The sequence below is a fragment of the Erpetoichthys calabaricus genome, chromosome 5 (genome assembly GCF_900747795.2).
Source record: "Erpetoichthys calabaricus chromosome 5, fErpCal1.3, whole genome shotgun sequence".
Lineage (NCBI taxonomy): Eukaryota > Metazoa > Chordata > Cladistia > Polypteriformes > Polypteridae > Erpetoichthys > Erpetoichthys calabaricus.
This window is the reverse complement of record NC_041398.2, coordinates 228,141,021-228,154,885: the sequence shown is the minus strand read 5'-3', so window position 1 is coordinate 228,154,885 and position 13,865 is coordinate 228,141,021. Positions and strand designations below refer to the sequence as shown.

General features: G+C 36.1%; 1 protein-coding gene across 4 annotated transcripts in view; it reads left to right on the top strand.

Moving 5' to 3' along the window:
- Positions 1-1,521: 1,521 nt before the first annotated feature.
- The window catches only part of LOC114652300 (granzyme A-like), a 53,739-nt gene continuing 41,395 nt past the window's right edge, over positions 1,522-13,865 (top strand). For 2 of the 4 annotated variants that reach the window (XR_007935105.1, XM_028802619.2), the window contains exons 1-4: positions 1,522-1,646; positions 1,752-1,884; positions 5,168-5,309; positions 11,362-11,625. Coding sequence is in view for 3 of the 4 variants with exons in the window: in XM_028802619.2 (XP_028658452.1) it covers positions 1,586-1,646; positions 1,752-1,884; positions 5,168-5,309; positions 11,362-11,625 (600 nt within the window). In the remaining variant the exon portion in view is untranslated. The remainder of the gene's footprint in view (positions 1,647-1,751; positions 1,885-5,167; positions 5,310-11,361; positions 11,626-13,865) is intronic. The other 2 variants (XM_051928186.1, XM_051928185.1) reach the window with 2 other exon arrangements.

Below are 13,865 nucleotides of genomic sequence, written 5' to 3'. Positions count from 1 at the left end.
CAGGAGACAGAAAGGAAGGACCCCAGCCCACCCCTTCAGGGCGAGCTACTATAAATGTGGAGTTGACCAGAACTAAGCAACCTGATCTGATGGAGAAAACACGAGAGTGGAAGAGAAGAGGGAGTCTTGAGAGACTGCTCTAATTAATTATTCTGTTGTTGCAAAATAAAAAGGGGGTGAGGTGAAACAGAAAAAGCCTCGATAATTGTTAACTGACTCACGCTGTCTAGTGTCTCGCACGTGCGAGTAGGAGGATGTTGTATGGACCAAGTGAAGGTAATCCCATGCCAGGCCAGGGGATGGTGGGGTGCACTAAACCTTCTCCTGTTGTCTCTACAGACCAGCCGCGGGAAAACCTATCTGACTCAACATTGAAGACATCACCAGAAAGATGTCACCTCCAGTCCCAGCACCCAGAAAGACATCACTTCCGGTTCTGGCCCCTAAGATGACGTCAGAAGAAGGTCACTTCTGGTCCCCATACATCACTTCTGGGTTAATCATTTAAAACCGCCATCTTTCCAAACCTTAGTCAGTTCATGTCTAGACTCCAAACTAACCTAACCCATTGCAGCCAGGGATATTATACGGGTGGCTGTGGCTTTTTAAGTGTGTCGGGTCTGATCTTTTTACACTAGCAACTAATGTTCTGACAGGCTGGCAAGAATAATACAGGATAGAAGAAAGAGAGGTGCCCACAATGACCAGGAGAAAGCATGTTGGCCCTTCATGTGTATAAATTGTAGCCTAGGTGCAAACGAGCAATAATTGTCCACTCTGCTGGGCCAAAGGCCACAAAACAGGTGTTATAGATGACAAATTCTCCCCAAACAGAAAGCAGTTGAAAGTACAGTAGATGGCACACAATCCCAGGTAAGGACAAAGTAAAAAAATTGCCTTTTTAAAGATATAGAAAACTCTGGACTGTTGGGTGGTGACACATGTCTCCTAGTTGGAGTGGGTGGGAGTAAGGCTCACATTTATGTTGCATTGCAGGGGAGAAGGCAGAGAAGACGCTTTTACTTTTTGGATGGATTACATTTAACAGCTTGAAACAATAAGTGAGAAAAGAAGGCCATAAATATAAGAATGAGAACAGAAAATGATCAAAATGTACATTGAAGGATTAATAAATATTTATTTGTACAAACGATGCCATTGTGGAGCACAGTTATGGTCAGTGTCATATCAGGACATTATGTTGCCTCAGAAATTATTTTAGTTTCTCTGTTCTATAGCAGTTCACCCTTATCATGGTTGAGTCACAAATTTTATTTCTCAGCTATGAAGTATATTCTAAACTAAATATATTCTATTTTACATGCACAATGTGAATTGTATAAGATATGTGAAGATGCAAAATCAAACATGAAGATTACATAAGTGTAATTAGCAAAGAAGGAAGTCTGCTTAGGCCTGATGCTTATTACTCCACCGATCAGATGGTATCTTTGAAAGCTTACTGTGTTTATATCAATCAAACTTGACGTCTCTTCAACTAAATGGCTTATCACTGAGCACATCTTTTTTGCCAGAGTATAAAATAGTGATGCTGACACATCATAGTGCACATCAGACCTGAATCATGATGCTCCTGACCTTAATCACCATTTCTGCTCTTCCTCTCCTCTTACTCAGTCGTGGAGGTAAGTAGCACTTAAGTAGGCTATTTTTGTAGAATTCAAATTTTAAAAATGTGTGTTTGCAGTAAAAAAAAAATCTTTTTTTTTTTTTTTTACTTTTTTGCTTAGGGATGTGTGAGGAGATAATTGGAGGTAGAGAGGTTGCTCCACATTCAAGGCCTTATATGGTCTATCTTAGTGCCGACTGTGGAGGAGCTCTTATTAAGGAGAATTGGGTCCTGACAGCAGCACATTGTCACAGGTATCACTTATAATTAAGTAATGGCTTTCATATAGTATGATCGTTGAATGTTTGATATGAGTGAGCCTATGCATTCTTTCCTGGTGAGACTGTAGTTTTTCTTAACTAGAAAAATATAGTTTTAAATTAGAGGGAAGAAACATTAATGCAGTATGAATTTATGTGAATTTCCCCTTGGGATTAATAAAGTATCTATCTATCTATCTATCTAGTGAGGGTGCACTGAAAAATAAGAAATATATATATAAATTTGTAGTACCTTTCATTTTTTGTAATAGTACTCCTGAGAATGCATCAATGGTGATTCTACATGTTAATTAAGAACTAATGGATAATAAATATCCATCCAACCATTTTCCAGTTTAGGATTTCACGAGAACAAAGCTCAGAAGCAATTCATGAACAGACACTAGTCCACTGTAGAAAACGCTCATCTACTCTTACTTTTATTATCACCAGTCCAGTTTTAGTGCTGCACGGCTGTGAAAATGAAGGAGGAAACTCAAGCCTCCTTAGAAAACACAAGTCCATCATAAGGCTCACTAACACCCCTCACTCACACAAGTCAATGCAGAGTTTTTAATTAATCCAGCATGCATGTCTTCAGGAAGTGGAAGGAAAATTGCAGTCAGAGAAAACCCACATCGACTCAGGGAGACTGTGCAAATTGCACACAAACACGGCACAAACAGTTGTAAAATGTGCATTAAAACAATTTTATTGTGAATAAACCATTCTAGCAAATACCCTATTTGTCTAATTTCTCTAAATTAACATCAAGTTAAGTCTTCAAAGTCCCCAAATGATGTCTTCTGTCTACTACATACTAGGATACTTATTCCATGAATCTATGATTGTTCATATGAAGAAAAACTGTTTTAATGTTAGTACAGAATTTACTCTTAAGTTTCCATCTGTGTCCTCATGTTCCCGTAAAGAAGTCATGTATGTAAAGGTTGGCATCCACTGCATTAATTCTGTTATATCACCTCTTGTTCTCTATTTGTTTAAACTTAAAAAGTTCAACTCATTATATTATATTATATTATATTATATTATATTATATTATATTATATTATATTATATTATATTATATTATATTATATTATTAGGGGTGCACGGTGGTGCTTCACAATATGGAGACCAGGGTTTGAGTCCCAGGTTCTCCTTGAATGGAGTTTGCATGGCTTCAATGTGTCTGTGTGAGCTTTCTCCCACTGTCCAAAGAAAAAAAGGTTAGGTGAATTGGTGACGCTAAACTGGCTCTAGTGTGTTTGGCATGTGTGTGTGATTGAGCAATGGAATGGCGCCCTGTCCAGGGTTTGTTTCTGCCTTGCACCCTGGGATAGGCTCCAGCACCCCTTGTGACCTTTGTCTGGATTGAGTGGGTTAGAAAATGACATGACATAATATAATATAGGGGTTCTTGAAGTTATCATGGTGGCCTCACATCTCCAAGACCCTCAATGTAACTGCTGGCCTGACTTGCACATTCCCTCTGTGTCTGTGTGGGCGTTCTATAGTGGCTCCAGTTTCCTTTCACATCTTAGAAGCATGCATGTTAGGTTAATGGTCAGTTCTTTCTAGGCATGATGTGAGCGAGTGTGCCAGTGTGGGGTGTTTGCCTACCTTGCACTCTGTGTTGTCAAACAGATTCATGGCATGCAGACTATATATCACCTAAGGTGATTTTCTCCTGTTTCCTCCTTTTGCATAGACATGTGTGTTTGCGTAACTAACAGCACTTGAAGAGTAGATGTTTAAATGTGGCCTTGATAAAGAAGTGCTGCAATGACTGAAGGTTTTGTTACAACTGGTTTATTAATTAAAATCCAACTTTTATTGTTTAAAGAACTGTGTCATGTAAATGGTCACACATTTCCGATGTTCTGCCAAGAGACGTTCCTAGCTGTGCGTAATCACACATTCTTAAAATATTTACCTCTCAAACATTTAATTTTGTTTTGTTATTTAAACAAAACTGCAGATAAAAATAGAAACTGGTTAACTGGTTAGTTAAGTCAGTGTTTGAGATGTATTTTAGTAATGAAAAAAGAACAGTCTCACATTTTTGGTTTTGAATTATCAAGTATCTGAACAGTACCCAATTATTCATCATTCCTTTCTGTTATGATAACCACAGAAACCTTTAATCATCCTTCTGTGATTATTGCTGATTTAATTTAAAGTGACCAGGGTGGTCAATCCAGTTTACTTTGTGCAAAGAAAATAAGACAGAATAACCTAAGAGCACATTTAATAAATTGTCAAGTTCCAGGTTATGTCACTGAAACAATGCTAAACACTGCTGTATATGCAAACAACTAGCAATTATAGGAACAGTGCTTATATACATCTTTCTTTCTTCTGCTTGCCATTGTGATGGCTAAAATTGTAATCCTAAAATGTATCTCTTCTTTCTGATTAATATTAATTACAACAGAAAAAGTCCATTCACGTTTTAAGTAAAACAAGGCCAGTTGAAAGTAGAAAAAAAAAAACCAAAAAAAACAAAAAAACAAAATAAAAATCTCCAGTCAACAGAATTCTTATAGATAATAAATCTCTGGAAGTCCACCTCTTAACAGACAAAGTCAAACCTCTGGATACCAAATGGCAGTTCACAACTCTACAAGGCACTGTACATACAAGTACATTCTATATGAAGGCTCACATGAAGATTAAATACTTGAATCATTGAATTTCAGAGCTCCTGTTGTCTCTGTGTTGTTTTGCATGGATAGGAATAGTATTATGGCAGGTAGAAGACAAATAGAATAAAGGAGGGTCAGTAAAAGGTCAGAATTAATGTTACAATTTTATTTGTGTTCAAAAGACTAATAAAAAGGGATGCAATATGAACAGCTAGTCCACAGCTCTAGTCAGGGTATACTAGACCAAAGTAGCAAGTCTTTAGTCTGGATTTAAATGTTCACACTGGTGGGACTTCCCTTACAGAAGCAGGCAGACTATTCTACACCTTTGGGACCTGTAGCTACTCCCAAAGGTATTTTATTAACCCTTTGAATATATAGTAAATGATCTTCTTGAGATTATAACATATGCTCTAGAATGCATGTATTGATAAGTAAGCCTAGGCAATGTAAAGAGTTATATATAAGAACACATCACATTTCACCACTTGCATATTCCACTCATCTATACCAAGCTGGAGAAGTTGCTAATGAAAACTGACTTACCGACTTAGAGATGTATCTACTGTTGACTACAATGTTTAAAAAGATTTTTGTTTTGCTTCTTATTTTTGGTGTTTTGCATACAGAAATGGGTTTGTGCAGGCAATACTTGGAGCTCATTCCATTAATGGAAATGAAAAGGAACAGCAAATAATCGAAGTAGAAGAGCAAGTGGTCCATAAACACTATGACAACTCAAACTATGCTAATGACATCATGCTGGTAAAGGTAAGTTGTTCCTTACATTTATACTTTCCACCCAATGTTTATATAAGGGATATTCAATTCTCCATTATCGAAACCTGTTTGTTTCATTGGAGGGTTGCTGGAAGGTAGGATTTATCCAGGCACCATCAAAGTACCACCTCTGCTTTGGATGGTACTCCACTGGATGGCACACACTCACACCAGACCAGTTCATAGACACCAAAAACATAACTCACATCTTCAGGATGATACATACCTGGCAGTCGACAGAAACCCTACATGGATGTGATGAAAATCTGCAAAATCCATGTAAACTGCAACAGAACCAGGAATTTATCATAAGATAGCAGCATTATCTATAATTTTAACATGTCACTAATAATAATAATATTACTTAAAAATACTGAATGTTAAAGCAGATGGCAGCAATTATGCTTTTCTCATTTTGTAAGTTACAAACAGTATATTGTGTAAAAATAAAACAGGTGAATTACACCTTCAGTTCTGTTAGGGTTACAGCTCTGGTTTTCTTTTCATTTTTTCACCCTAGCCCCTCAAGTCATACCTTTATCTGCATTTTTTTCTTTGCACTTTTCCCTGTGTCAACAGGGTCAGGGCCTTATAGTGACTCTTAGGTGCTGCAGTCATTAAGGTCACAGTTACCTGAAAGGACTATTTAAGACACCCACCTGCTACCTTCTCTTCACTGTGGCATTAGCTTGCTTAGGAAGCTCTGTTTTACAGGCCCTCCTTGAGCACTATATGAGGGGGGACCCAAAAATAATGAGAATTGTTTTTCAAAAAATTGTATATTTCTCAGAACATTTCCAAAATTTAATCACCCTCAAAATACTCTCCTTGAGACGCAATACATGTGTCCCACCGCTTTTCCATTATTCAAAACTGTTCTGAAACTCTTGCAAAGTGATAGCCTTCAGTGCCTCCGTCATTTGCTTCTTGACCTCCTCTATAGCCTGAAAACGCTTTCCTTTAAGGTCCCTCTTCATTCTTGAAAATAAGAAAATGTTGCAGGGTGCAAGGTCCAGGGAGTAGGGTGGGGGGAGGGACCACTGTCATCCTGTTTTTCGTGAGAAACTGCCACCCGCTCAGTGCTATGTGAGCGGGAGGGTTGTCGTGATCGCCAGTATTCAAGTCACTTTCTCTGTACTGCATCACGCAATCGCTTGAGCACTTCAAGGACGCTGCTTGGCCAAATGATGCAGACGGCAGTCTAGCACACGCACCTAGTACCAAACGTTGGAACTAACACCCCACCAGCCTCCAGAAAAAAATCCTCATTATTTTTGGGTCCCCCCTTGTATTTTCCATTTAAACATTAAGCATGCATCTTTGAGACATTTATTTAGGATATTTTTAACTTGTTTTTGATATTTTTTTACCCTCCAGGATTGACATTTTGTTTTTTGGTAACTGTTGGCATTACTGTTACTAGTTCTTTTCTTATTTGTTTAAGTATTGATCTTTTTATGATTACTTTCTTGCTTGTTGTATTATTTAAATTACTGATTTATTTCTTTACTCCCATTATGCTATTTTTTGTTTAAGCAAGTTGCTACTATCTGGTTCTTAATTATTAATTTTTTTAAATTTATTTAATTATTAAATGAATTACCTTAATTATGTGTTGCATTTTCTATGAAATTTTAATATTTTCCTATTTGAGAAAAATCATAACAAGTTTATGCTTAACATTTACTTTACTGAGTTATTATACTGGGAAGATGCTCAATACCTCAAGTTTCCTGGTACTGGACCATCCTGTTTTTTTGGAGTCATGCAGTTCTCCTGATATTTTTATGTTCTTGCATGCGCTCTCATTTTCTTCCATAATGTACATTAGTGATGAGTGAACCCTGCAGAATTCGTTTGGCTGTGAGTTTGGCAAAATCACAAAAATGTGTGGGGACTTCAACAAACTATGCAAAATACACTGAAGTTAATAAAGAAGGAGAAACTAAACTAGTTTGGGTCATAATGGTGCAATGGTCTTTTAAATGTTCCTAAGGACTAAGAAGACATCTGCCAACTGTGCTTGACTGATTATTGTGGCCAAAAATGTGATCTGTGATTTGAGGCAGCTATGCTAACCACTGTACCTCCATGCCTCACAAACAAAAGACAGAAAAAACAAATACCACAAACAAAATACAACAAATGGTCACAAACTAGCAGAAAATAAATAAAATATAGATCACTGCACTCACAAAGTTCCAAACTTGGATCACACATTGCCATGTTTTCCATGTAATTGTGCAGATGCTTAACACCTTTTTCTTCCTTCAAGGAAAAAGAAACACATTTGAAATAGTAATACATTTTTAGTTATTATTATTTCAAAGGGCTCATTCTGACTAAGGAGGGAGAGGGCTCCTGTATGTTTTGAGCTGCACATGGCTAATTATGCATGCAAATTAGCCACGCTGTTAAATATCAAGACAGTATTCATGATATTCTCATTATGGTTGGCTAATATAACCTTCAAATTATTTTTTAAAGCATTGTGGCCAATACCCACAAAATAATATGCTTCAGAAAATTGTGGTGTATTGACATATTAATAAAAAATTGCATAAAATCAATCAGGACACTGACCAGCTACCATGATTTTGTCAGGTGTACTGCCACAAAATACTGACAGTGATTTTATTTATTAAGGACCACATGAAGAAACCTGAGCCAAAAAACAAGCAAAGATTTATTATTGGAAAGTCAAATACACACTGACATCAAATCAAAAATCAAACATAAAATCATTGTTGAATTTTGGTGCACAACAATAATTTTGTGCAAATAAATCTTTGTTCATTTCTCCATAAGCTCAGAGGATCACTAACTTAAATTGTTTTGTTAATTTTGTTTTTTGAAAGTGAGATTAATACTTTTATTTGTGCAATTACCTTCTATTAAGTTTTCTAGTTTTGAGGTACCTGTTCATAATAGTAGAACATTAGAATTTTTTTTTTCCAAGAACAGGCCATATACCAGAACAACGCTCCCCAGTGCTACACAATTAATTCCTCCAAAACAATATCAAGTCAAGTCAAAGGTCCCTAAAGTCCCACTGTCTACTACACTACTTATTAACTTATTCCTTGTGTCTAAGTCTGAAGAAAAACTTTGTAACATTTTTGCAAAATTTACAATTAACAAGTCTTCAACTTTTCTTGTTGAACTCATTTTAAAGTAACAGTCCCAATCAACCTGTGCTAATTCCCTTCATAATTTAAACATTTCAATAATGTCTCCTCTTAATCACATTTTAATCTATTTTTATCATTCTTCATAACTCATCCCTTGCCATTCTGGAATCAGCCTTGTTTCTCTTCTCTGGACTTTCTCCAACACGGTAGACCAACTGTAGACCATAACTGCATGCAGAATTCCATATGAAGTCTTACTAGTGTGCTATTAAATTTAACCATAATCTTCTTATATTTATACTCTACACATTGTGCTAAATAACGTAACATTCTGTGAGCCTTCTTAATGGATTCTGAACGCTGTCTGGATGTTGATAGTGATGAGTCTACAATGACTTCTAAATCCTTCTCATAAGGAGTACATTCAAGTTTCAGACCTCCCATTGTGTATTCAGATAATATTTTTACTTCTTACATGTCATGCTTTACATTTACTTACATTAAATTTCATCTGCCACAATATCTTATATGCTGTTCAAATACCTCTGTAATGACTGAACAAGTTCAAGATTATCTGTCAATCCACCTATCTTAGTATCATCTGCAGACGTAACCACCTTGTTGTTTATATTCTTATCCTCATGATTTATATATATTAACAACAGCAGCACTCCCAGCACTGGCCCCTGAGGGACGTCACTCTTGACATCACACACATCTAATAAGGTTCCTCACACCATAACATGTCTGCTTCCTGTGTTTTATCCAATTCTGCACTCATCTACATGCCACGCCTTGAATTATCACTTCTTTTAGATTGATGGCAACCCTGGTAATTTGTTAGATTTCGGCCATTTTAATCTAAGCAGTACTTCTCCCTCTACAATATTCAAACCACTAAGCAACTTCTTAGTAGTCATTGTTACTGCTGGAAGGTTATCCACTTTTCTTAGCTGCCATAAATATCCTTTTTTCTTGTATTTTTCATTTTATATTCCTTTTTGTGTTGGGGAGGGCAGGATCCCCGGATGCTGCAAGTTAGCAGTACGTGGCGGCTACTGGAACCATTATTTAAGGGCATAACAGCTCCCAAGCAAGCTGAGGAATTTGTTGTACCATGCTTTTGCTTTATGGCTTCTTTTATATGTTCTTCTGTTTCATAAGATTTTTGGGTTTCTGACCATTTGTGTGTGCTTTTCTGGTTTTGAGTTTTGGATTTGTTTCTCTGTTTTGATTTTTGGCACTTGGATTTTGGCGTTGCAATAACTGTGTAATGTAGCTTAATTATTCATCACCTCTTGTTCTTTCCATACATCTGGAATTTTCATACTTCCACATTTTATGATTTTGAATTAATATTCTTGAAATTCTAGCCATTATTTAAATTTCACAGCTTTTGAATCATTTAGTTATAATTTATTTAATTTATGAAGCTTTAATTCCCTTAATAAAATTTTAGGCTTTATATATTTGAAGTATTCAGGCCCGTTTTAAAGCATTCAGTCAGCATTGAGAGCATCTGCATCTCCATGGGGAGCTCAGCTCACCCATACATGTGAACACCGGCATCCAGGTAAAGAAGTCAGGAGATGAATAAAACAAAATAAAACAAATCAGAAAAAGAAAAATTAGAGGATAACACGCCAGAAAAGATATTAAGTAAGGAAACGCGATCATAGAACAGTAGCTGCTAGGATATACTAACACATAAAAACAAAATTGAAACATAAATTAACAAGACAAGCAGAAGGCCAGCCACACCAGTCAGCACCATCTTGATGATCAGGGATTTGAAAGTGTTTGCATCTAATGAACAATTATGCTTCAAATTTAACTGATCAGCACCACAATTTTTCCACTATTTTCAAATTAGAAGTTTTGTTGAAAGAAACCTACCCAATTTTCCACACTTCCCATCTATCTCTATTCCAGAGGAAATACTGATCAGTCTTGAAAACTCATCTCAACAACATATAAAACATCTCAAAAAATCTTCCTTTCAGTGATCCTAGGGTACAGTGGGAAAAGGACCTTTCAATTAACATCTCAGAAAAGGAGTGGAAGTCAGCCATGCATTGCTCTATATATGCAAAGCACTCAATAATTCAACTTAAAATCTTAAATTGATCACATATATCTTGCATGAAATTGTTCAAATTGTATTGAAGGCAACATCTAACTTGCAAGCTGTGCAGTCCAGCTCTAGCTAAATGTTTTGATAGTGCACCAAATTTACATCATTTTGGACAAGAATATTTTAATGTTTATCACACAGCATTGGTGTCACAATCACTCCTAACCCATTAACAGCTGTGTTTGGTAAACTCCCAGATAGGCCTAAAATGGAGAAAGACAAACGTATTGTAATTTCCTACTACACTACTAGCACATTGATTTATCTGCCTTAACTGGGACAATCCCATTCCACCTCTTATAACTCAATGGGTGACTGATGTTTTACAGCATATAATGTGAAAACTGGAAGAAATCAAATTCTCACTTAGATGATCTGTCCAAAACTTTTTTTTTTAAATAAATGGCAGGACTTAATAAAAAAAGTTAGAATAAACATTAATTTACAGGGGAAAAGAGGTTTTCCCTTTTTGCATTATTTTTTTCCTTTGCTCTTGGCTGTCCAATCTGTCTCTGAGGTATGGTTTGAATTCTTGCTTTGTTACGGTTTGAAATTATGTTTTATGAGTTCTGCAAATTTTATTTGCTTGATTGCATACCAAGTTACTTTCATGGAAAATAAAATTATTAAAAACAAAAAAGAAATCACTGATGAAATTTATTGTACACATCGCATGCATGCAGACATCATATAAATCAAATATGTCCACTAAATTGAACCAATATTATGTTTGCATTGCTTTGAATTTATTATTTCCTTCTGTTCCTCTTTCTAAAAGCTGAGCAAGAAAGCCACCATCAATCAGTACGTACAGATGCTTCCACTGCCTACCAGTGAGGTGGACCCCCCAGCAGGTACCACCTGCAGCATCGCAGGATGGGGGAGAACTGAATATCATGGGAAACCAGCCGATGCACTTCAAGAAGTTACTGTCAAGGTTATAAGTAGACAAGAATGTAATAGAAGAGATTCTTACAATGGGAAAGTAACACCAAGCATGATGTGTGCAGGAGAACGCAATGGAAGAAAGGATGTCTGTACTGTAAGTTTTGCTATCTATCCTGAGTTGATAACAACAGCCTCACAAATACTAATTCATAAAAAAAAAGTTTTTTGGGGGAAAAGAAGACTTTTTGGTTATTTTTTTAAATATTAAAGACAAGACCTTTTATTTGACTTATATTTGTCTTTTATTTGAAATGTTTGCTATAGCTAGAGCTCTGTCAAAAAAGTTGTAAATGTGACAGAACTCCATAATAGTTACTAAACAGTTGTCTTTTTTTTTTTTTTTTCTTTTTTTTTAATGAGAACCATCTTAGGTCCACAGGACTGATTTGACCTTACTAGATAAGTAAAATCCTTAAATGTTTATGTCAGAGTTAGCAGCCTGGATCACAAGTATGCAAAGGAGAGAAGGTAAAACTAGGCCCCATCCACACCAGTGCGATTCCATTTAAAAACGCAGATATTTTCTCCATTGTCACGTTTCATTCACCACCCTTAACTGATTAAAATGAATACTTCTGAAAATGCTCTCCAGAGCCTTGGAGGTGCTTCAGTGTGGATGGTTGTCAATGAAGATTTTTGAAAATGCTGACTCCATCGCACTCTGGTTGGTTTGCGTGTATTATGTAGACCTTCCCTGATGGAATTCTGTTCATTGCAACATCTCATTCCCTGACTGGCCTCACTTCACTGAAGAAAATCATATAGTAAATTTGCTTACCATGATGCTTGTTGAGTTGCTTACCAGTATGCACCAAAATTCAATTTTCTAGTTGAGATGACAGATAATTTGCTGCTCGCTACACTTTGTGCCATTGGCGTCATTGTCGTAAAGATTTCAGAACTCTTTAAAAATCACATTGTAAATAACTTGGTTATCAATGTCAATTACTTAAACTTGATCCATTCAATAAGGAGGTGCACTTTTGGCAGCAAAATTAAAAACAAGGTGCTGAATGAAGTGGATTGGTATACAATGCAGTCAAGCTCACAAGACATACAGGTCAGAGATACACAATGCAGTAAAGTGAAGATAGAGAAACACATGCACATTTAGTTTCTTGTTTACTATTGGGCTAGTTTTACAAATTTGTTACAAAATGCGCTCCAATCACTGTGGACTGCTAATCTTCTCATGAATGAACATAGAGCTGATCAGTTTTTTTAAGTGTCACTTTAACATTTGCATTGTTCTGCTTTAATGACAAGACTGCCGTCTCCAGTTCTGAAGACAATTACTTTCAACTGTGATCAGTGCATTAACGTGACACGGGGGTAATGCACTGCCGCTCATTAAACAATTTCTTTTTCTACACTGTACAAAAAAAAAAAAAAAACACCTTTGTAAATGTTGTGAAAACATTAGTGTGAACATAGATCATTGACATTTAAAAACACCATTTGTAAATTAAAACGTAGTAGTGTGGATGTAGCCTAAATCAAGTATCCACAAAGGAATTAGATTAGATAACAAGATAATTAGGCAATTAGATAACCCATACAAGTATTCACAATGGCATCTGTTCATTGGTACTACAGGTTAGGAACAATCAATATTATAGGAAAAATCACCACAAAGGGGTTTTCAGAATCATGTTAAACAGGACTTAGAAGGCATAACATTGAGTTATCGCTTGAAGACATTGTGAAGGTTAAACATCTTGACGATATTAGCTACTGTTATTGTGTGTTGTTACTACCTGCCACAACCCACTTTTTTTCTAAATTGAAAACTAATCCATCCATCCATCCATCCCAAGATGCCAAAACGTAAGTGTAAATTTCGTGATGAATATTCCAGCGAATGGACATTTATCAAACGAGTGTACACAATAACATGACGCTCTTTGGAGATGGTCTTGTAGCTTTTACCTTGACTTTGCTTGACTATTACCTTCTTCCTTTCCTCCTCGGAACAACACTCTGCTTTTCTTCTCAGGTCCATGTTCAATGTGATGCACACAATGACACAACACACCTTAGTGATGGAGTTTACTCCATTCAAATAGACAGCGACTGATTATTGAAGACACCTGTGATACCAATCAGTGTAATTAGTCTACTGGAGATGTCACCACAATCCAGTTTTGTCTTTTAACTTCGAAGGGATCCTGATAATTTTCACCATGTTATTTTAATTTGTTTTGTTTTCTGAAAATAAATCAAAAGTAAAGTGTTTGCTCCATGGAATCTTGAAAAAAGAGATTCCAGTTTTAACTTTTTTTATGGAAAATTGAGATATTTTCTGAATAGTGGAAGGGTATCAATAGTTTCAGA